Source organism: Myotis lucifugus, unplaced genomic scaffold (genome assembly GCF_000147115.1).
Source record: "Myotis lucifugus unplaced genomic scaffold, Myoluc2.0 scaffold_507, whole genome shotgun sequence".
Taxonomy (NCBI): Eukaryota; Metazoa; Chordata; class Mammalia; order Chiroptera; family Vespertilionidae; genus Myotis; species Myotis lucifugus.
Window position 1 is genome coordinate 398,013 of NW_005871555.1, and position 24,434 is coordinate 422,446.

At 55.8% G+C, this 24,434-nt stretch overlaps 2 protein-coding genes across 2 annotated transcripts; one reads left to right on the forward strand and one right to left on the reverse strand.

The window, feature by feature from the left end:
* The first annotated feature begins 8,042 nt into the window (after positions 1-8,042).
* CCDC190 (coiled-coil domain containing 190) lies at positions 8,043-9,984 on the forward strand. The gene is made up of 3 exons (XM_023744997.1): positions 8,043-8,238; positions 9,187-9,304; positions 9,507-9,984. The coding sequence occupies exons 1-3, from the start codon at positions 8,043-8,045 to the stop codon at positions 9,982-9,984; spliced, it is 792 nt and encodes a 263-aa protein (XP_023600765.1).
* Positions 9,985-11,547: 1,563 nt separating this feature from the next.
* HSD17B7 (hydroxysteroid 17-beta dehydrogenase 7) lies at positions 11,548-23,593 on the reverse strand. The gene is given in 10 exon segments (XM_006103778.3): positions 11,548-12,563; positions 12,696-12,794; positions 14,459-14,515; positions 15,217-15,276; positions 15,278-15,322; positions 19,214-19,408; positions 21,209-21,323; positions 22,225-22,317; positions 23,161-23,364; positions 23,484-23,593. Coding segments are annotated over 10 exon segments (996 nt in total). The 5' UTR covers positions 23,519-23,593; the 3' UTR covers positions 11,548-12,470.
* Between the last annotated feature and the right edge of the window lie 841 nt (positions 23,594-24,434).

Here is a 24,434-nt window from a genome sequence, read left to right on the forward strand (position 1 = left end):
ATCCTCGTACATCAATAGTTACCCTACATGTAAATGGTCTGAATTCACCAATAAAGAGGCACAGAGTAGCAGTGTGGATCAAAACCCCAAAACCCAACCATATGCTGCCTACAAGAGACACATCTAAGCTGCAAAGACAAAGGTAAATTTAAAATAAAAGGGTTGAAAATGATTCTCCAAGCAAATAACATCCACAGAAAAGCAGGTGTAGCCACACTTATATCTGACAAAATAGATTTCAAGACAACAAAGATAACAAGAGATAAAGATGGATACTTTATAATAATAAAGGGAACACTACATCGAGAAAACATAACACTTGTTAATATACATGCACCAACCAGGGAGCACTGAAATATATAAAACTCCTCCTCACAGAACTAAAAGGAGAAACAGATAAAAACACAGTCATAATTGGGGACCTTGATACTCCATTGACAGCTCTAGATCAACCAAACAGAAAATCAATAAAGAAATATCGGCCTTAAATGAAACACTAGGCCAAATGGACGTAAGTGACATTTACAGAAACGTTCATCCCAGAACATCAGGTTACACATTCTTCTCCAGCACACGGAACATTCTCAAGGACAGACCACATGCTGGGTCACAGAACCTGCATCAACAAATTCAAGAAGATTGGAATGATACCAGCAGATTCCCTGACCACGATGCCTTGAAATTAGAAATCAACTGCAAAGAGGAAGTAAAGAAAGCCACAAATACATGGAGATTGAACAACGTACTACTAAAAAATGACTGAGATCAAAAGATTTATAGAGACAAATGAGACTGACAATACAACATATCAAAACCTCTGGGATGCAGCGAAAGCAGTAATAAGAGGGACGTTTATGCCATCACAGGCCTATCTCAAGAAAAAAAGGAATACGAAGTAAACAACCTACCATCACATCTTAAAGTACTAGAAAAAGAAGAACAAAAGCAACCCAAAGTCAGCAGAAGAAAGGCAATAATAAAAATTAGAGCAGAATTAAATGAAATAGAGAACAAAAAGACTATACCAAAAAATCAATAAAAGAAAGAGCTGGTTCTTGAAAAGATTAATAAAATTGACAAACCCCTCGCTAGACTCACTAAGGAAAAAAGGGAAAATGCCCATATAAACAAAATAAGAAATAAAAGAGAAGTCGCCCTAGACATCACAGATATACAGAGGATGATATGAAAGATGATATGTCACCAATTCAATAACCTAGAAGAAGTAGATAAGTTCCTAAAAATATATAACCTTCCTAGACTAAATCAGCAAGAACTGGAAAATCTAAATAGACAGAACAGCAGTGAGGAAATAGAAACCACCATCAAAAACCTCCCAAAAAACATGCCCTGGCCGGTTTGGCTCAGTGGATAGAGCGTTGGCCTGCGAACTGAAGGGTCCCAGGTTCGATTTCGGTCAAGGGCATGTACCTTGGTTGCGGGCACATCTCCAGTAGGGGGAGTGCAAGAGGCGTCTCATCGATGTTTCTCTCTCTCTTCCTTCCTCTCTGTAAAAAATCAATAAATATTTTTTTTTTTTTAAAAAAAAAAAAACCTCCCAGCCGAAACCGGTTTGGCTCAGTGGATAAAGCGTCGGCCTGCGGACTGAAGGGTCCCAGGTTCGATTCCGGTCAAGGGCATGTACCTGGGTTGCGGGCACATCTCCAGTGGGAGATGTGCAGGAGGCAGCTGGTTGATGTTTCTCTCTCATCGATGTTTCTAACTCTCTATCTCTCTCCCTTCCTCTCTGTAAAAAATCAATAAAATATATTTAAAAAAAAAAAAAAACCTCCCAAAAAACAGAAGTCCAGGACCAGATGGCTTCCCCAGTGAATTCTACCAAACATTCAAAAGAAGATTAAAACCTGTCCTTCTCCAACTCTTTCAAAAAACTACAAGAGGCAACACCTCCTAACACATTCTATGAGGCCAATATAACCCTGATTCCAAAATCTGGAAAATATAACACACACACACACACAAAAGAAAACGACAGACCAATATCTCTGATGAAGACAGATGCAAAAATCCTAACAAAATACTAGCTCATCAAATACAACAGTCCATCACGATCAAGTGGAGTTCATTCCACGGGCACAAGGATGGTTCCACATATGCAAATCAATCAACGTAATACACCACATTAACCAAAGACAGGATCAAACCATATGAACTTATCGATAGAAAAGCACTTGATAAGATATAACATCTACTTATGATTAAGACACTCAGTAAAATGGGGATAGAAGGAAAGTACTTCAACATAATAAAGGCCAACTATGATAAACCCTCAGCTAACCTCATGTTCAATGGTGAAAAACTGAAAGCTTTTCCCCTAAGATCAGGAACAAGACAAGGATGTCTACTCTCACCACTCTTATTCCACATAGTGCTGGAAGGGCTAGCCAGAGCAACAAAGCAAGAGAAATAAATAAGAGATATTCAAATGGGGAATAAGGAAGTCAAACCATCACTTTTTACAGACAATATGATTCTGTACATAGAAAACCCTAAAGACTCCACCAAAAATATATTAGAAACAATAAGTAAATATAGTCAAGTTTCAGGATACAAAACTAATGTGCAAAAATCCATCGCCTTCCTATATATTAACAACAAAACTTTAGAAAAAGAAATGCAAAAAAAAATTCCTTCTGCAATTGCAACCAAAATAATAAAATACCTAGGAATAAACTTAACAAAGAACGTGAAAGACCTATATACTGAAAATTAAAAAGCATTGTTAAAAGAGATTGAAAAAGACACAACAAAATGGAAAAATAGCCCATGGTCATGGATTGGAAGAATCAACATAGTTAAAGATTCAATGTAATCTACACCAAAATCCTAATGTCATTTTTTGAAGAAATAGAACGAGAATTCATCAGATTTGTATGGAAACAAAAGAGCCTAAATAGCCAAAGTAAACCTGAGAAAAAAAGAATGAAGCTGGAGGTATCACGCTACCAGACTTCAAATTATACTACAAAGCTATGATAATCAAAACAGTATGTTACTGCAGAGAAACAGACACACAGATCAATGGAACAGAATAGAGAGCCCAGCTATAAAACCATATGTTTAGACAAAGAGAGAATTTTCAACAAAGGAGTCAGAGACACGCAGTGAAGTAAAGATAGTCTCGTCAATAAATGGGGCTGGGAAAACTGGAAAGCCACATGCAGAAGAATGAAACTGGATTGCAGTTTGTTCCCGTGTACAAACATTAACTCAAAATGGATCAAAGACCTAAATATAAGACCTGAAACAATAGTTGCATAGATGAAAATATAGGTACCAAACTTATGGACCTTGGTCATAGAGAACATTTTATGAACTTGACCCCAAAGGCAAGGAAAGTAAAGGCAGAAATAAATGAATGGGACTATATCAAACTAAAAAGCTTCTTCACAGCAAAAGAAACTGATAACAAAACAAAGAGGCAGCCAACCAGATGGGAGATGATATTTGCAAACAGTAGCTCCAACAAAGGTTTAATTTCTAAAATAAATAAAGATCTCATAAAACTCAACACCAAACAAAAAATCTAATCGAAAATTGGGCAGAGGACCTGAAAATAAACCTCTCCCAAGAAGACATACGAACAGCCAATAGATAGATGAAAAGATGTCCAGCCTCACTGGCAATTAGGGAAATGCAAATCAAAACTACAATGAGATGCACCTCACATCTGTTAGAGTGGCCATTACCAACAAGACAAGCAACAACAAGTGTTGGAGAGGCTGTGAGAAGAGGGAACCCTCACTCACTGCTGGCGGGAATGCAGACAGGTGCAGCCATTATGAGAAGCAGTCTGGCAATTCCTCAAAAAATTACGACCCAGTGATCCCTCTCCTGGGAATATACCCAAAAAACTTGAAATCATGTATTCTCAAAGATCTATGCACCCCTATGTTCATTGCAGCATTATTCACAGTGGCCAAAGTGCCTGCGATAGAGGACCGGACAGAGAGGATGTGGTCCACATGCGCAGTGCATCACTGCTCAGCCTGAGAAAGGAGGAAATAGCGTCATTTACAGCAACATGGTGGACCTTGAGAACATTATGCGAAGTGAAAGGAGTCAGAGAAAGCTAAGGACCATATGATTTCACTCATATGTGGGATATAAAGCTAAAAGTCATGAACACAAACAGCAGTGAGGTGGTTGTCGGAGGGAAGGGGTGGGGGGCAGAAGGGGTCCTGATATGAGGTGACAGGAGAACATGTGACTTCGGGTGGTGGGCACATGGTGGGCACAGATCTTCTAGCATAGAAACCCACACCTGAAACCTATGTTCATGTTGGCCAATGTCACCTAATCAATTGAACAAATATTAAAAAGTAAATAAGTAAAATAAACCGCCCAGTTTGTGGGACTCTGTTTTGGTGGCCCAGGGACACTCGTGTCAGGGGAGGTGGATGTTTAGCATGTAGGTGGGGCAGACATGGGCGTGTCACCATGGAGACGGCGTCCTGTGCAGAGCCGTTAGGCGAAAGGTGGGGCGTGTGGTATGAGAAAACTGTGTACTTTCCCCGACTGCTGAGGAGGGAGGCTGAGGACATTCCTGAGGCTGAGTTTGCCGTGATGTTGTCCAAATACCCATGTCCTGCCTGCGTCTTACCTGAGCGTGTTCATTACTGACCTGATTCTGGACATCCCGTGGCTGTCATTCCCGTGGCTGTCATTCCCGTGGCTGTCACTCCTGTGGCCGTCATCAGTTTCCCCTCCACCTGGCTGCCTCACACATGTTTAAGCACTTACTATAGAAAACCTAAAACATTTCCAAATTTAGAAAGAATCATCTAATAAACCCTTTAGTGCCAGCTTCAGGCGTCACCATGTTCCCCTTTGCAGACAACTATGCACATGGTAGTTTATCTTACTTGGCTGGCGTGCTTGAGAGCAGACACGTCCCCTCCTTGTACTCAGTCAGGCGGTGCCGACTGATAAGGATCTTACTAACAGAAGCGCCCAACCAGCAAATCCACAAGAACATTACGTCTCTAACACCCACTCCCCTTCAAATGCCCACCTGTCCCAAGGGCGCCTTCCAGGCAGGCGGTGGAGGCGGGTCTAAGCAGGCCGGCTGCTCTGGCTGTGTCTCTCGAGTGCTGAGTGCTGATCACCAGGCCAGAGGCCCTTTCTTCGCCCACCCCCCCGCACCCCTTGCTATTGACTCGTCAGAGAAACCAGGTCACCGGTTAGAAAGACCCACGTTCGGACTTGCTTTCTCAGCTTGTCCATTAGCTCCCCCAGAATCCTGTGCGTTGGGAGCCAGACTTCACGGTCTGATTGACTCAGGGGAAGCAGTTTCCGGCGGTGCCTCTCCGTGCGCTCACGCTGCTGGGCACTGGGTTTCTCCTCTCGGTCCCTGGGACTGAGCGGTGGCTGTGAGCGATGTCGGTGAGGCCACCGTGAGTCCCCCCACGCCCCCGGGTTAAGGCCCGTGGCCTGGCCTGTGACCTCGTCAGAGGCTGAAAGTGACGGCCTTCCTCCGTCTGTCGTTCATTTGCATTCTGGCTCTTGAGGATGGCGGGCAGACCCTACACTTTCCTGGCCACCGTGGTTCCACCAGAGTCCAGTTCGCACTGAGTCGGATCCCACGTCATTTAATCCCTTCCTCCCTGAGTCCCAGGAGGGGAGGGAGGGTGACCTGCTCTGTCGCTGCAGCCTCCAACCCTGGGGGTCCTTGGTTCCGAGTCCTCCTCTCCCGTCTCCCCAGCACTGCGCCCCTGAGCTTGAGGACAGGAGGGAGGGACCAGGCAGGTCCTTCCTGATGAGCAGCACTCCTGGTCTGGGCGCCCCGCTGTTTTCTGCTCTTGGCTGTGCTGAGGACGCTCCCCTGCAGTCCGCCCGCGGCCCTGCCATTTCTGCGAGCTCTGGGCAAAGTATGAGATGAATGACCTCGTTGGACCTGGCGTCTCCCAGGGCAAGGCCGTGGCCTCTGCTCCCTTCTCCAGCCCCGCTCCTGCAGGACCAGGAGCCCGCGGCCCTGCCATTTCTGCGCGCTCTGGGCGAAGTATGAGAAGTATGACCTCGTTGGACCTGGCGTCTCCCAGGGCAAGGCCGCGGCCTCTGCTCCCTCCTCCAGCCCCGCTCCTGCAGGACCAGGAGCCCGGGGCCCTCTGCACCCCGGGGCTTGGCCCCATTCCCTCCCGAGTCACCACACTCGGGCTCCTTCTTGCCCCTCAAATTCGGGGCCCTTCTGCGAACCTGCCCTGGCAGCTTCCTCTAGGGCGGCCCAGGGTGGAGGGGTAACTCTCCCCTGAGCCCCCTCGCTGTGCTCAGCTCCGGGCCACCAGGTGGGCATGGGCTGCTCTGTGGTCCTGCCAGGTCCCCGATGGGGGCGAGGCGCCCTCTGGCTGGTGGTTCTCCGGGAACCCCTGGCCCAGGCTTGGCATTCAGGAGGAGCAGCGTGGTGTCCTGGGAGGACGGGGGAGGGAGCGCTCCCCACTGAGAGCAGCCCCCTCAGAGATCCCCACAAAGCCTGTGTGAGGGGGGCCGTGGGGAACAGGCCGGCCTGGCTGCCTCCTGGGAGGTTCTGGAGATGAGTAAACCCCGCGGAGCATTCATGCCTCTTGTTCTCGGATGACGCCCACGGCAACAGCCAAAATCCCACTGACACCTCGTTCCATAACCCACAGGGGCCTGGCCGCCTGCCTTGTCCCTGAGACGATCCCGAAGCACCTACAGTTTCCCGTCCGGCTCTGGGTTGAGCCTGGGAAATCTTATCATTGGCACTAACATGGGGGGACAGGGTAGGAGCCCCGGGGGTGAGAGGCGCCTGGAAGCGGGTCCCTCCTGCCCGCAGACGAGCACAGACAGAAACCACTCTGCGTCTCCGGGCCTGGCCTGGTTTCCCAGGAGCAGGAATGGGGACAGGAGGGGCAGGGCTCAGCGGAGGAAGAAGGGGGTGCGAGCACGGACATGCCTGGCTTCCACTCTGGGCTCCCATGGACACGGGGACAGTAAGGGGCGGGACCCTTGGGGGGGCGGGACTCAGAGCCTGGGGCGAGCCTGCCAGGCAGCCAGCATTCCTGAGCGGGACACAGGCTCTGCGAGCTTTGAAGCATATTCCGCTCTGGCTCCAGCTGGCCTCGCTCCCCACACCAGACCCCTGGACCCAAGAAGCGCAGCTCAGCTCCTTACCCAGCGCAGAGGAGGGAGCAGCGTCCTCCGGGGGAGCCGGGCTCGCAGGTAAGTGCTGCTCACCTGGCCTTCGGTCCACAGAGCGGCTGCCTAGCTTCTCCTGTGTCCTCGCTCGTCTTCCCTCGTCCTGACCTTATCTTGCCACCACAATACTATCACTATCGATGGAAACCCACTAACCCCGGGCTCCAGCGGGAGACCTGTCCCTGCCCTTACTGCCAGGAGACCCGAGCAGGGAGAAGTCGCCCTGGGCTTGGTCCTCAGGGTCCAGAGGGAGGAGGGGGCGGTTCTGGGAACAGAGAGGCTGAGGTAACCCGAGGGCTGTGTCAGGCCCAGGGGGGCAGCGCCTGGACCAGCGGGTCCCACTCTTTGCACTTTTGAAAGTGATTGTTCCGATTTGGCCCCCAAGTCACCGACCTGAAATCTCCCTCCCACGGGACCCCGTCCTCCCAGAGCGGCTGGCACGGCCGTTACAGGCCACAGACCTGCGTGTGTGAGTGAATGAAGGGAAGGGAGCCCTGAGCAGGACACCGAGGAAGGCAGGCGGCACTCCCGTGGGTGGCGATGCCGTCTCCACAGACAGCCTTGCCTTTCTTTCCCCAGAGTCCTGTGTGCTTCCCCTGATCTTACAGCAGGTCCTGGGGGAGAGGGGGGGGGGGTGGACGGGGGGGGGGGGACACTCCATCTACCACGGATTTCTGGGCAGAGGCGGGGCTCAGAGAAGCGACTGCCCTCCGTCCTCTGGGTCCCTGGCATCTCATTCACGGCAGAGCAGACTTCCCAACAGTGCGCCTCCACCTCACAGGCAGGCAGCGCAGCTCAGACCCGCCCGAGAGGCCAGGCCAGGCGCCCACTCACTGTGTCGGGGCCTCCGTGTCGCCTGGGAGAGCATGAAGGGGTCGGAGCGGCACATGGCCAGGGGGCCACTGCATAAGCAGCTGGATTTGGAGAGGAAGCACGCCAAGCAGGCCGAGGCCAGGCTCAGCCAGCATCTGCAGAGACTCGAGCAAGCCCACCTGTGCCACCTGAGGCTGCTGGCCTGGGAGCAGCGGCAGCTGCAGAAACAGCTGCAGAGGCTGCAGCAAGGTAACCCCGGGAGGTGGGTGGGGTGGGTCGGGGCCAGGCCCTCGCAGCTCCTGGAGCGCCCACCCCTGACCTCCAGCTGAGGCCAGGCCCTCTTTCAATTCGCTCTCCGCGCTCGAACCCTTGGTCTCCTGCTTTCTCGCTTTGCTTTTCATTCTACTCTCCCTTCGTGCCCCTTTGAGTGGGTTTCACCTCTTTTCCATGCCGGGTCCGTACCACTCAACGCAGTGGTGAGCCTGAGGACACCTTAGGGAAGGGGTCAAACCTGAGCCCCAGGGTTCGGCCCCGCTGAGCAGACAGGGGGGCACAAGCTTTCCCAGCTCTGCCCACTGCCCGGCCTCCCAGGGCCTTCCGGCCGCACACGCTGCTGAGGCTGGGACACTTGGACACCCTGCACCGCGTCCACTCTGGGCTTTCTCGCTCTCCTTAAGCCAAAGGGCAAGTGCTCTGTCATCCCCCAGAGGCCTCGAGGCAAACGGGCAGACGCCTGGTGCCTTAGCGTCCATTGGAGGTCCCGGGGCGGCGGTCATGGCCCAGGCACAGACGGCTTCAGCTTCTCTTCCTTCCTCCCGCACTGCCCTGGGTCTGGGCGTCCTACCCACAGCCCGGGCTTCAACAACAGTCATGCCCCGCCCTGGAGGCTGGGACCCAGACTCAGGTGTGGCCAGGCTGCTCACTGGGAGGGAGGAGCGAGCCCAGGCAACCTCTAGGCCTCCTCCCCCTTGTGTTCCCTCCTGTCTCCCCTCACGTCTCCCCCTCAGGTGTCTGCGTCCGATCTCCCCGTGTGATGGACACCAGTCCCGTCCAACTAGGGACCCTGGTGCCCTCATGGTGCCCGAGCGCCTCTGTAAGGCTCTTCCGCCAATGCCACAGGCTGCCCAGGGTCAGGGCTTCGAGGGATCAGTGTGGGACACAATTCAACCCATGACAGGCATGCATTCCTCCCAGCAGACCGCAAGGGCAAGTGCCCCTCCTCCCCCGGGAACCGAGTTCAGCAGAGACCAGGAGGCGCCCCCGTGTGCCCGCAGCAGGGAGGGGACCTCGGGGCCCCCCGGGCCACTGGAGCCAGGTGAGCCCCTCCGCACCCACCCACCTCCTCCCGCTGTCCCTGCCAGGGCCCCTCCCTGAGGAAACACCACCCCTGGGCAGCACACACCCTCCTTGTGGCCTGGCTAACACCCCATGTGGGGCCGCGGTGCAATCACTTGGAAATTCAACACATGGGCATCTTCATGGGCTTCAGAGAACCTTCCTCTTCTCACCCCTCCCAGAGCCCTGGCCACCAACACAGCCCAGGAAGCACATGGGGCCCGGCCCCAGGGGCCTCCTTCCTGCCACGATGGCCTCGAGGGCCCCACGAGAAGCAAAGAGCAGGCGCCGCCTCAAAGCCAGGTGACCTCCCCCCTCGCAGGGGAGATGCCGCCCGACCCAGCCGCCGCCACCTGCTCCACAGCCCCTGGCCCCGGGGCCAGCCCAGCCGGTGACCGTGGCGGGGCCCTCGGCGAGGCCAGACCAGAGGCCACAGGCCTACAGCCCGACCTCTGCGCCAGGGAGCACGTGTCCCCGGGGGCCCCCTCCTTCCGCGAGGTGTTGGCAAGGGCCGCCAACGCCCACTACCTGCGGCACCGGGTACCCCCCGAGGCTGAGCGGCTGCTCAGCATGGGGGAGATATTTGGGCACGGGGGTCCTGGGACCCAGCGCAGGGTGCCTGGAGGCCACCTCTCCGACCCTCCCGAGCCCTCAGAGTAACACGTCAGCCACTAGAGAAATGTGCACAATTTTATTTTCAACCGGTTCCCCCTTTCCCCGAATCTGCAAGGCCAGTCGATGAAAAGCGAGGGGAGGGGAGTCTCCTGGGAACCGGTAAGTGATGCACCCACACCCCTGGCTAAGGTCTCAGAAATACGAATCTGCCTTGAAGAGATGGTGCCGCCCGTTCTGACGCTTGTGGCGCCACCTGCTGGCCAGAGGGCACCGCCCTGGGTCCTGGGCCCCTGAGGGTTGGACTCCCGGCCTGTGCAGACCGCCTCCCTCCCAGGCGCCCCATTTAGGTTTTCTGTTCCCACCTTCCACCTGCTCACATCAAACCGGCAACCTAATCAACAGCTGGCAAGCACTGTGCTCCCGCCAGCATCTCCTGCCCAGCAAAACGGGGGGCGGGTGGCAGCCCAGGGCAGCTCGGATGACGAACATGAACTCAGGGGCCATGGTGGAGGCCGCGCCAGGACAGAGGCTGTGTGCACACCCCAGGCCTCGCCATCTGTGCCTCTGTCTCTTCCCCATTTTGTGTGGGTGTTTCTCCTGCAGCCAGAGCCGGAGGCCAGGGGCCAGGCCAAGGCAGCCCGAGCGTGGCCGCGGCTGGGCCGTGGACGGGAACACACACTGCGCACTCCCCGCTTCGCACCGTCTCCACTCCTGTGGACCCAGATCTGCCGCAGCCCCGCTGCAGCCCTCCCCCCGCTGCGTCCAGACATGTCACGTGGGGCCACGGTGCCTGACCTGTAGCATCTGAGCCGTGACACCCCACCGTCTTAATAAAAACTTCGTTGTCATCGTTCCAGAAAACGCTTCCTTCCCTCGCGCACATTATGGCGCTCAACGCTCACCCTCCCATGGGCAGAGGAAGCAGACAACCCACCCCCTGCACTCAGGGACCTGGGGGTCCGCCAGGCGCTACTGCCCAAGCCAGCCCTGCCCTCGGGGCCGCTTCACCCTCTCTCCACAGGGAGGGTCCAGTCCTTATTTTTGCCTACAGAATGTCCAACTTTATTGAAAATATCTTTAGCAACAAAATTAGAGAGATTATAATAAAAATTTCATACTTCAAAATGTATAGAAATTATATTTAAATATAATTTTTCACTGTTATTGACTCATCTGAAACTTCACTCACTTTATTGTGTCCCAGGTGTTGGTTATATCTAGGGTAAAAACATCTAAGCATTTCAGCATTTTGTCTTCATATCATGGAAACAAAGTCTGAATCGACTTCCGACCACTGCCTCTGACCACTGCCAACACCAGCAATAGCTCAGCTGGAAAATTTTATTGAAACATAAAATATGAGTAAATCATTCTTGCCCAAGTTTACATCCATTAAAACACGGGCATGAAAATGGGTTGGTCAATAATGAACAGATTTGCAGATGGTGTTAAGAGCCAGGCCCATGGTAACATGGACTGACCTCAATGTCAAGATGACGCTTTTATTTTTATTTTTTTTTAAATATATTTTATTGATTTTTTTACAGAGAGGAAGGTAGAGAGATAGAGAGTCAGAAACATCGATGAGAGAGAAACATCGACCAGCTGCCTCCTGCACATCTCCTACTGGGGATGTGCCCGAAACCCAGGTACATGCCCTTGACCGGAATCGAACCTGGGACCTTTGAGTCCGCAGGCCGACTCTCTATCCACTGAGCCAAACCGGTTTCGGCAAGATGACGCTTTTAAAATACGGTAAGAAAGCCCGGCGGTGTGGCTAAGTGGTGAGCGTTGACCCATGAACCAGGATGTCACGTTTCGATTCCTGGTCAAGGTCAGGGCGCATGCCCAGGTTGTGGGCTGAGTCCCCAGTAGGGGGCATGCAGGAGGCAGCCAATTGATGATTTTCTCTCATCATTGATGCTTCTATCTTTATCTCCCTCTCCTTTCCTCTATGAAATCAATAAAAAAATATTTTTAAATTGTCACCTTAAATTTAAAAAAATTGTAAGAAATAATTGAGGCGGCCCCAGCACACTAGTTCCTTAGTTCCTGCGACAGCCAGGTGGCGCCTGAAGGAGAGGCCAGGCTGGAGCCTGGGACTGGTAGGAGCAGTGGGAAGATTAAGGGAAAGGCCTAAGAAAATGCTCCTGGGACAAGGGCACAGCTGAGCCTGTCACTCAGAGTGGCCGTGTCCCCACCAGGACCGGCCAACAGGAGGACCCGTGTGCCCACATGTTGGCTCCTCGAGGCCAGGCCTGGCCCGGAGCCTGGCTGGGGCTCCAGCTGGTGGGACAGGAGCCCCGACAGGAGGTGGCGGCGGGGGTTCTGGCTGAGCTGGGTGGGCCACCATTCTGGAGAACAGCCAAGTGATTTTCACTTGTGAACCTTTTCCACGAGCACACACAGCCTTGGAGAGAACGCGGGACAGAAGGGAGACGGAGAGTTCACTTCATCACAAACAGCACCATCCCCCGCGCCAGGGGCCCGGGCACAGGACAGAGGGCGCGTGCTCGGCCACCGTCGCTCCACTAGTCGGTGCTCAGCAGGGTGGCCCGCAGGTGCCTCTCCAGCTCCAGGAGGCTCCGGTAAAACTTCTCAGCAGTGTCGTCGTCGAGGTCCATCTGGAAGGGAACCGGAACCGGTGGCGGGGAACGACACCAACACTGTGGGAACGGGCGGGCGCTCGCCCGCGTGGAGGACTGAGGCGGCCACGGGGAACGGCCGGAGCCGCCCCGGGACAACGGGCAGCCTACCTTCTCTGTCGTCACGTAGTTGCTCCCGAAGCCAGTGGTGGCGCTCAGGTACTTGGTCAGAGGGTTGAGGGACTCCGGCTTCTGGCGGAAGAGCCACACCTGGAAAGGAAGAGGGTGCGGCCGGTGGGGACTTGGACTAGAAGTCCTCTCGACCAGCTCGCTGTCCGGCTCCACGACCCGCTGCTGGGACTCGAAGGGAGAGGGCGGCCTGCTTGTCGGCAGCCTTTGAAGAGCACCTGAAGCAAAAGCCTCTTCTCTTAATCCCCAAATTAAAGCTCATGGCGCCCCACTCACCAGGTAACTCACAGAAACAGCGGTCGCCTCAGTGACAGACAAGCACCGGCACTCCACCGGGAGCCCCCTTCCCGCCGCGCCTCCTCTCCGCCCCCTCCTCTCCGTCCCTCCTCTCCGTCCCCTCCTCTCCGTCCCTCCTCTCCATTCCTCCTCTCCGTCCCCTCCTCTCCGTCCCCTCCTCTCCATCCCTCCTCTCCGTCCCCTCCTCTCCGTCCCTCCTCTCCGTCCCTCCTCTCCGTCCCTCCTCTCCGTCCCTCCTCTCCATCCCCTCCTCTCCGTCCCTCCTCTCTGTCCCCTCCTCTCAGTCCCTCCTCTCTGTCCCCTCCTCTCCGTCCCCTCTTGGGAAGCAAAGGTGACCAGCATCTCGTGTTCACCCACGACCACACATCTGCTGGAAGTGGGGCCTCTGCTCGCCCTGACAGGGAAGCAGGACCCCACACCCCGCAAGCGTCTGCAGACATTTTACTCAGGGTGAGCGGGTCTGCTTCATTCTCTTTCTAAGCAGCCGGCATTCCACAATCTATATAACCAGTTTCCAATGGACGGACGTACAGGTCTTTGCTGTCACAGCCGCACTGTGATGAGGGACAGTCCAGCGTTACCTGGAGTCTGAGCACACAGAGACAATAAACACCAAAGCCGGAATGGCTGGGTTTGCGCACTGACCGTGTTCACTGTCCTGTGGGGTCCACCGACCCCAGCCCAGAGGCAACATCGCAAACTCCCTCATCTCCACCCTCGGAGTTGGAAGCTTCACTGTGACTTTGGTTTGCATTTCTCAGTGTAAGACTGAGCGTCTCTTCCTATGATTAAGGCAGTTTAAAGTTCTGTTGGTGGCCTTTGCCCTTGTCCTGAAGGAGCGCTGGGGAGTGAGGGACAGACACACAGAGAGTGACTAAGTGGGGGACTTCACCCAGACGGTGCGGCCAGCGGGCCCTGACCCAGCAGTAGAGGACCCTGGGGACGTCCTGTGTGTCCGACAGAAACGATGACCGTGAGCCATTAGCAGCGTCGGCCCCAGCGAGGGGGCGCGGCAGCCCCAGCCGGAGCGCAGTAAGTAAACACGTTGGTTTCCCAACAGCAACAGCTCGACTCCGATGTGAACGGAGGAAGGAGCATCTCCGTCCCAGGAAGTGGCCTGGGCTTTGCTGCCTCTAGGCCAGCGATGGCGAACCTTTTGAGCTGGGCGTGTCAGCATTTTGAAAAACCCTAACTTAACTCTGGTGCCGTGTCATATATAGAAATTTTTTGATCTTTGCAACCATAGTAAAACAAAGACTTATATTTTTGATATTTATTTTATATATTTAAATGCCATTTAACAAAGAAAAATCAACCAAAAAAATGAGTTTGCGTGTCACCTCTGACACGCGTGTCATAGGTTTGCCATCACTGCTCCAGGCTGACCCACAGGTGACCTCCCGGGAAGCCCGAGTGCCGGCCACCATCGCCCGGGGGCCCCCACCTACCAGGGCCTCGGCTCCATTGTACGGCGTCAAGGTGAAAGCGTTTGCAAAGAAGCGAAGCTGACGGAGAGAAAACAGGCGTCATTCCGTGGGGGTTTGGAACAAGGCCCCAAAAGCAGCGATCATCACACATTTAAAGAAAACCTGCACTTCTTCTCCCTGAACATTTAAGTGTCGAAGTAAAGAAGTCTAAAACAGAAATGGCACTTAATCCCACCCTCCCGGCCAGCCCCTGGAGCGCGGAGGCGTATTCCTCCTGCCTCCTCGCGCCTGGCGACGGAGGGCGTTTTCTGAGCTCCACATGGAAGGACAGTCCCTCAAAGGAGCCTTTTCTAGTGGCTAAAGGCACTCCTGTGAGAAACGCTCAAAACACAAACCGGAAGCGCTGACCTGTGGCTCTGGCCGTGAGCGCACACGCGGCCTCCCGGGAGCTGTGTGCACGTGCATGTGACCACACCGAGCACACGAGGAAGCCCGTAACCACCATGCAGCCAGGTTCCCACTCACACGGCCCTAGGGCTCCCGGGCCCACGGAGCACGCTCAGGGGAGTGCGCCCTCCCAGAGAAGGGACGGGCAGTGTGGGGTCAGCTGGGGGGAAGCAGAGGCTACTTGCCATGGACTTCAATCCTCCAGGGACGTGAGGTTCTGCCACCTCCCGATTCAATTTCTGAAATCATTTCCCAGCCCCCACACACCCTTCAGTCCCGAGTGGAACCGCTGCATAAACAGAGAAAGGAGGCGCTGGGCGGGGCGCACTCACCAGCCATATGATCGGCATTATCAGTGTCCACACGAAGCGGGGCAGGATCCCGTAGGTCAGGGTTGGTCAGCATGGTCCCCGGGCACACCACACTGGAGAACAGGCCCTGCGGGCACAGGGACAGCAGGCAGGGCTGAGCTCGGGTGCAGGGACGGCGGGCAGGGCTGAGCTCGGGGCGCAGGGACAGCGGGCAGGGCTGAGCTCGGGTGCAGGGGCACAGGGACGGCGGGCAGGGCTGAGCTCAGGGCGCAGGGGCAGTGGGCAGGGCTGAGCTCGGGGCGCAGGGGCAGTGGGCAGGGCTGAGCTCGGGGCGCAGGGGCAGTGGGCAGGGCTGAGCTCGGGGCGCAGGGACAGCGGGCAGGGCTGAGCTCGGGGCGCAGGGGCAGTGGGCAGGGCTGAGCTCGGGGCGCAGGGGCACAGGGACAGCGGGCAGGGCTGAGCTCGGGGCGCAGGGGCACAGGGACAGTGGGCAGGGCTGAGCTCGGGGCGCAGGGGCACAGGGACAGTGGGCAGGGCTGAGCTCGGGGCGCAGGGACAGCGGGCAGGGCTGAGCTCGGGGCGCAGGGACAGTGGGCAGGGCTGAGCTCGGGGCACAGGGACGGCGGGCAGGGCTGAGCTCGGGGCGCAGGGACAGCGGGCAGGGCTGAGCTCGGGGCGCTGACTCGGCCCTGGACACGCTGGTGAACCAAGGACACGCACCAACACGCCAGGACAGGCAGGAAAGGCCTCTGCTCTGAGGGGTCCTGGGCGCTGGGGAGACCCTGTCAGTGGAAGTTCGGGGCTGAGGACCCACTGTGGGGGGTACTCAGGGTGCAGAAAATTAGTGAGACCGTCTCTAATCTCAAGCAACGCCCCGGACGAAGAGCAGCCAGACCCGAAGCTGGAGAAAGGGGCCTGGCACCTGAGTTTCCCGTGTTGCTGGGTCAGGTGCAGGTCAGCTTGTCAACCCTAAAAATCACTGGAGACAAAAAGACACACAGGACAGTCTCTGCCTCTGGGAACAGACACGAGCTGCCCTGTGTGTCTGCCTCCCAGAGGGGCACAGACCCAGACTCCAGCTGTGGGTGGGGCGCTGGGCTCAGAGCAGAGGGCTGAGCGGCCCACAGAGACCCCGCCTGCTGCAGGCCTCCAAGGGGGCCTCCGCCAGGACTCTTGTCGAGCCCAGCAACACAACTCGTGGACCAGAAGGGGGCGCTGTGCAGTCTGCCCCTGCAGAACGGGGACTTGCTTTACTAGTGAATCAGTTTAATTTTTACTACATTGACCTTCTTTGATATTGACCATTTCAACTCATTTTTATTACTTTTCATCTTATTTTTTAAACGCAACGCTGTAAGTACCAGTGTAACAGGCAGCCGTGGGGAAAGCACCTGCGAAGCTTGTTCTGCTCGGGGTGGTGAGGCTCCGGACGCACACTGACCACCAGCCCCCAGGAGTCCCCGCGCTTACCAGGGGCCTGGACTCCCAGCCTTACAGACCAACAATTCCTCCCAAGAAAGTCACGGTTTCCCCCGAGATGGCCAGGGACCTCTGTTCTGGGAGCCAGTCAGGCCCAGGCAGGGACGCGTCAGCCCTAAGTGAAGACGTCTGTGAACTAAACCCTGATGCTGAGCCACAGCAGAAACACGCAGGGAGGGGCTCCACCACGACCACTGCCCACAGGGAACCACGGACCGCGAGGCCCGGTGCTCTGGGTGCCAGGCACGTCACCACGGACGGCAGCTCAGCGGGAGCCGGTGGGCCCCAACGCGCACGCACCCCTCAGCTCTGGAGGGTGCAGTTCTTTCTTGGCTGCTTCTCTGAGCAAAAGCCAAGGCCACGCTGAGGCTGAGCCGCAGCACAGACCGGGCGGCAGCAGCCGCAGCTACGTCTCCCTTCTTTCTTTATCCTCATCCAAGGATATGTTTACTGGTTTTAGAGAGAGGGAGGGAGGGAGAGGGGGAGAGAGAGAGGAGCATCGATGTCAGAGAGGAACACTGATCAGTTGCCTCCTACATGCACCCTGACTGGGGATCGAACCCACATCCTAAGTGCGTGCCCTGACTGGGGATCAAACCAGGACAGGATGAAGCACCAACCGACTGAGCCACACCGGCCAGAGCTGCACGATGAAATCCCAACCCTTACTGTGGGGTGGGGAACGTCTGGCCCTGGGGCCATAGGAGGCCCTCGGGATCACTGGGTCTGGCCCTGCCGCAGGCAACCGCAGGCGGGACTCGAAATTCCATCAATCTAGGAGCGTTTTTCACAGTTACAGCAATTCATGTTAAGGGAACTACAGGAAGTGAACGATGTTATAAATACCAGTGGCCCTTGGCAGAAAAGGCGCCCCACCCCTGCCTTACTTGCTTGACAACCAGACTTCACTAGCACAGAGCTGTCCAAGGTCAGACAAGCCCGCCCACGCTGACCTGCCCCCACAAGGGGGTCTGGGGACAAGCAGTTGTGACAAGCTGTCATCTCAAGAAGCCAGAGGATCTCCATTGGACCAGCACACTGGGCTCAAACTGTAACACAGTAACAAGAATAACAACAGCCCACACACGCACGAGCACACACATGCAGACCATGTGCACACACCATACAAGCGCACCCCTGTGCACACCCGCAGGCACGCTCTGAGCCAAAGCACTGCTGACTGCTCAGACCTGCCCTCACTCCCCACCCAGGAGGCAGGAACTATTACTGTCCCTACTGGCCAGGTGAGCAAACTGAGGCCCGGGACTGAGCCAGGACCCATAGGTCCCGCCGCAGGCTCCCAGCTGCTACTTGTGCACAGCCTCACCACTAAGAGTCAGGACTCGCAGAGTGGGGCCCACCCGACAGGCCTCCGCTCCAGGACAGAGCAGGTCCCGACCCTCCCGGGAGGCCGGCTGCTGTGTCTAATGCACCAAAGCTGCTCCCCTGCCCTGGCCAGTGCTCAGTGGTTAGTGTCGGCTTCTGCACCAAAGGGTCGCAGGTTCGAGCCTCAGCCCTGGTTGGGTGCTTGTTGGAGGCAACGGATCGGATGCTTCTCGCTCACATTGATGTTTCTCTCTCTAAAAAATAAAAGAAATCAATTCCCCTCCCCCATCCACTCTAAAAAATAAAAAAAAATAAAAATCATGGAAAAAATCTCCGCTGGTGAGGATTAACACCACCAACAAAAGCAGCTCCCCTACAGGCAGATGGTTTCACGGTCCTCTTGTAATCTCTCCCTCCTCTTCCACCCCAGGCCTGGCCCAGTGCCCTAAACATGGTAAGATTTTGTAAATATTAGTGGAATTAAATTGCTCCACAGCCTCACACCCCAACCACAGAAAAAGCCCCAGGAAAACACCATGGGAACGACAGGAGATGTTAATGTTTGAGACACACAAGGACGCAGCAGGCCCCAGACCCCGAGGCTGCAGGACCCAGCGTGACTGACAAGGGTGCCCTCCAATGAAACACCCTCGACACCCGGGGCGCGGACAGGCAGAGCGCAGGGCTCACCAAGGGCCACCGCTCCCACTGGACACCAATATGAACATGGGGCGGGGGATGGCTTGAGGGGATCCAGGCCGCAAAGTCAGACGGCCGGGTCCCACCCTGAGCTGCACCCCCACCAGTTCCTCACTTAACCTCTCCACATCCTCACAGGAAGGGGGACGCTGAGCCCCGCTCTCTGGGACGGGAAAGGTATGAAAGACACAGGCAGAGAGAGGGCACCTACAGCACAGCGAGGGCTCGCAGCGCGGGTGCCGTGGCGCGGCTCTGCCCGAGAAATCGTGGCTGGAAGAAGTACAGGGTGGCGCACGAACCCCTGTACCCTAGAAGTCAGGATCTCGTTATCTCTGTCCCAAAACGTGCCTAGACACCAACTATCGATCCCATACAGGTCTCTTCCTTCCACAGGGCAATCCTGCTCACGAAACAACGCTGCGTCTTCTCAGCGGCCACGGTGAGCGGGGAGCCCTGCCACAGGAGCAGCGCGGCTCAGACACCATGCCCCGCCCGCGCCAGAGCCCGGCCTCACCCGCTGGTTGAAGTTCCTGTTCAAGGCCACACTCAGGAGGTCCAGCGCGTACTTGGAGGAGCTGTAGGGCTCCTGGCCTCTGCTGTGCTGGAAGTCCTCCAGGCTGAAGTTGGCCTTCCGGGCGCTGCGGGACGACGTCCAGATGAGCTGAGACGGGCTGTCACCACGACCGAGGAGAGGGTCCAGCTCCCGAATCTGAGTGGAAAACAGGAACAAAAATCGAACCAAGATCGACTGGGGAGTACGGGCAACAATGTGGAAACCACTGTAATGTCTACTGTAACGGGGTAGGTTTGTCACTGGGAGAGGGGACATCACAGGTGAGCAGGGAGGGGCCAGAGGCCCTGCGTGGTGCTGGATGAGAGTGAAGACAACAGCATGGACTCGTGTTCACATTCATTAAGGTGCGGATGGTTACATGTGGAAATATGTACAGCTACGTGCACATGTGGGTTGGTACACACATACGCATCCCCTTGCTGCCTCAACAAGCACCAGGTTCTGGTGTCTAACACCCGCTCCAATGAAAGGAACCAGATCTCCTTAAAGCAGTGGTTCTCAACCTTCTGGCCCTTTAAATACAGTTCCTCATGTTGTGACCCAACCATAAAATTATTTTCGTTGCTACTTCATAACTGTAATGTTGCTACTGTTATGAATCGTCATGTAGGATGGTCTTAGGCGACTCCTGTGAAAGGGTCGTTCGACCGCCAAAGGGGTCACGACCCACAGGTTGAGAACTGCTGTCTTAGAGGAACGGTCTGTTCTAGGTCTAGGGCAGGGAACATACAGTGACCTTGAGGCATCTTAGTGTCAGCAAGGACGTGCTTAAAGCAGAAGCAAAGCCATTGTGATGAGGGCAGGTCCAAGGCAGACCCAACGGAAACATCTGAGCAGAAACTCAAGTCGAGTTTACAACTCGGGGCAGCAAGTACATCCTGTGTGCCCACGCAGGTGTCTGTCGGTACCAATACTTTAATAAGCAAAGATGCCAGAGGAAGAGGAAAGGGTTATGAAAAGATAAGAGAAATATTAGATAATGATCTTGGTGAACTTATTTTTTAAATGACAGATAGGATTTCAACCCATCCTGACTTTATATTTTAATTTTTGGTTGAAAACTAGTATCATATAAAAAATAGTACGAAAGGATATAGAATGAAACATGAACTTCCCACTTATCCCCGAGGCCCTGGCAGCCAGTGTTCCTAATTTATATAATTCTAGAAATATTATATACATGTGCACGTACTTTGTAAAGATGTAACTTTACGCTATTTCGCTGTAAGAATCAAATCCTAGAGGCTCTCCCACACCAATGCAAAATAGTCTTCATTTCTTTTCACGGTTTCATAATATTCAGTGTTTGTATGTACCTCAATTTATTATAAAATATAGGCTAGTCCTCAAGAAGGTGGTCCAATTTTCAGAGAAAACAGGCTCAACGTGCAGAAAAGTGACCGTGAACCTAGCATCAGAGAAGCAGGTTGCACTGGCAAAGCCAGTGGCTGCCCCGAGCAATGGTCAGCCACTGGAAACAGCTGGCGTGACAGTCTAGATGCTAATGTCACCCAAGAGATTAGCCTGAGGCCGGAGCATGGAACAAGCTGGACAAGGCAGCTGTGCCGGAACTGCAGCGCACAGTGCGGGGGCTCGAGAAACGGGCGACAAAAGATTGCTATGAGTCCCGTTCAGTAATGGCTTGCCTGCTCCCCTCCTCTCTGAGGCCAGCCCGGCTCTACAGACCACTGAGCATGATCTTCGAAGGCCTGTGTTCCTTTCTACTTTCTCTCTGCTCTCCAGAGCTGATGGCAAAAGGAAAAATAATCCCTCAAGAGGCTGCTGCAGGGACCAATGTTTTCAGAGGAGAGTGCGGGTCCTATTTAAATACTCCCAGATCCAACGCCAGCCCACGCCGTTGAGCTTCACAAAGCAGAGCTATGGTGCCCACAGCCTTCAGGACCCAGTGCTGAGTGCAGGCCTGATGGCACTTACCAGGACAAAGTGGCCAAAGACATTGGTTGCAAAGACCTCCTGGAGGCCGTGGGCAGTGACCCTGTCGTCCTGGGTCAGCAGCCCCTCCGCGGTGGAGAACACGTGGATCACCTTTCTGAAACAGAAGAGAACTGCATGACTTTCCAACACTCCGGCAACCAGACCCCTGAAGGGACGCTCCCTGCTGCCCTTCTGCCCCCAACTCCATGTCTTTGATTCTGTAACACGGGAATGAACACACCTGTTTCTCAGACTGGGGGGCTGTGTTACATACAACGCAAGATGCCTCACATGCCACAGCCCATGCGCCAACAGCCTCCGGGCCTCTAAACCTGCTAAAGCCTCGGCACCTCTTTCCAAACCAGATCACAGGTCCACGGGGACAACAGCGATGCCGATGGCGATGCCGATGCCGATGGCGATGCGGAGGAGGGGTCCCCCACACACTGAGGCGAATGCCCAACCAGCCAGGCGGCTGGTGCTCTCACTGGTCATCCTTAGAGCACCGAGCATCCTACCGCAGTGTCTGCTGCAAGGTCAGTGTATCAGGTGAAGGCCAGTGTGGGACTGAGGGTGTGTGTGTGTTTAATGGAAGAGAGTGAAACAAAAGTCTAGCAAGAACCTCCATGAATAAGTAGGTGAGGTCACAAGGTAAGAGTGCTTTCTTCCTGCAGGTTGGGGTCAAACATCTGTGAGAGCCACCGCACTGTACTGAGACTCTCCAGGGAGCCAGCGAGTTCCGTGCGCTTCCCGGCCTGCGGGTCAGGGCACCCGGCCCGAGGTGCCTCCTGGGGACTGAGTCCCGCAGCTGACCCACCTTCTTCTGGGCTCACCAGACGTCTCGGACCCAGAACACGGAATCATGACACACAGCTTCCCCCAGAGACGAATGCTTTTCTTCCCTCCTGTCTTCATTCTTCTCAACACCCTTCTGCCACCCAACTTCACACGCCCAGGCAAAACCAGGCCGAGGCAAACGCCTTGCTGACCATCGGCTGTCTGGGCACTGGCATTACCTTGAAAAGAGACTGGAGAGCACCGCTCCGATGTTCAGGTGCGGGCTGGGCATGATCCCGGCGTTCAGGTACACATAGTCGAGCCTCTGAAACCTGCCGGCAAACACCAAGACAGGAGGGTCAGGCGCGTGAGCGTTCTTTTTCGGATGTTGGCTTCACACAGGATCTGGGAGCTACAATGGGCGGTGAAGTCAGACCTCTCTGATCAACACTCCTTCGCTTCGTCCCCCGTTAGGCTTTGCAGCTACCCTGTCTATGAAACACCCCTCCTTTGGTCTGAGGAAGTTTTGGGCTTTATTTATTTTTTTAGATTCACATCTTCCCTAGTTGACAAGTAAAATTTATATAATAATAACATTCACCTAATCTGATCTGTCTGGACAGTCACAGACTCCGGAATTTGTATCACAACAACCATCGTCCCCTAAACCAGGGCAATACCACCCGCCTCTAAGAGCTGCTTGGAGAATTAAGGACAGCAGCACCGCACCAGCACCAACGCTGTGGGCGGCTGGCAGCTCACTGATTATCTTAAGCTTGGGCTAACTCACCAAGCATCTTACTTGATATAAATTGCTAACCTGCGGTCACTAATGTCCGCCCTGAAGAGCCAGGGAGGGGAGCTGGGTTCCAGGACCTGCCCAGCTTCAAGCCCTATGCCTCACGGGCACACTGCTCTCATCTCTTTATGCCGGTACCTGCTGACCTATTTAGCACCCAGCGAGCAAAGATGCAGAAAATGCTCTCAGGTGTCCAAGGCGCTCACTGAGTAAGGCACCGGGCTGGCCGCCCGCCAGGGGCGCGCCTGGGTTACTCCTCATGAAATAAGCATGATCGCAGGGAATGAGGGCAGACGCCGGTGCCACCGCAGGCCCTTCCTCGATGGCAGCTGCTGGCGGCACCACCACAGTGAGAAAGCCCGTCAGAGAGGCCCACCTGCGCCTGAGCTCCCTGGCGGCCCGCAGCACCGAGCGCAGGTCGGAGACGTCCACCTGCACGGTGCTCACCTGGGCGGAGGGCCGGGCGGCCAGCAGCGCGGCGCGCACGGCCTCGGCCCGGCCCCGGTTCCTGCACGCCAAGCACAGGTGCAGCCCGTCGTCCTCCTCCAGCAGCCGCTGGCACAGCGCTCGGCCGACGCCACTGGGTTAGACAGAAACGGAATTAACCACACGGTGCCCAGCACGCCTGTCTCCCGGGTCAGAGCCAGGCGGACAGGAAGGGGGGGCAGGCCCGCTGCGGGCCGGGCGCACGGGCCTCACCTGCTCGCCCCGGTGACCAGGACCACCTTCCTCATCTCCGCGCACCGCCCGACAGCCCAGCAGGACCCGCGCAGCTCGGATCCCTGCCGGCCCCGCCTCTCACGCCCGCCGCCCAATCAGGACCCGGTGACACAGGCATGCCACGCCCCATTCACGTCCTCCAATCAGATCCCGGGCCCGGGGATGCCCCGCCTCCTCTGGCGTCACAGACGGCGCTCTGGGCCCTCCAATCGCAGCCCGCCGTGTGCCCTCTGCTTCCGGGGACCAAGTGGGGTGAGATAGGCAGAGGGGCGGGGCCAAGGGACGCCAAGCCCCAGCCAATCCGCGCTCTGCCGCCACGCAGATGACCCCGCCTCCAGCCCTCCTGCCCCCACCCCGTCGCACCCCAACCCCCGTCCGCCCGGCGGCGGCCGCTCTCGGGGACCTCCTGACCCGCGCCGCGCTCGGCCCACGTCTCTGGCCGCGCGCCGGCGTCGGCGGCGGAGCCCCCATCACGGGGAAGGTCGCCGGGGTGGCGGAGCCCCCATCACGGACGCCGGTCTAGGCGCTGGCGTGTGGCACTGCCTCCTGCTGGTCCCTCCTGACCTGAACACCGGGCTGAGGCCCCTTCACCGCCACGCCCGCCCACTCCGCCTCCACTAAGACGTCCTCTTGGGGTGACTGATGTGAAAACAGAAAAGAATCGCCGGTATTCAAACACGGAACTGTGGGCCGCAGCCGCCCGCCGGCACAGGATGAGTGTGCGCTCTGCAGTGTGCGGGGCGGCCTCTCGCCCTCTCCGACCCCCACCCCCGTGGCCTCTCTGGGAAATGTCTCTCCTCTCCCACGTGGCCTCTCTCGGGGAGTCCGTCCTAACCCCCCTACCACCGGGGGCAATGGGCGACCCCACCACAAGGCGCTCTGGGGAAAGTCCCCCCCACCCGTTGTTCGAAGCGAAGCCTCCTAATCCAG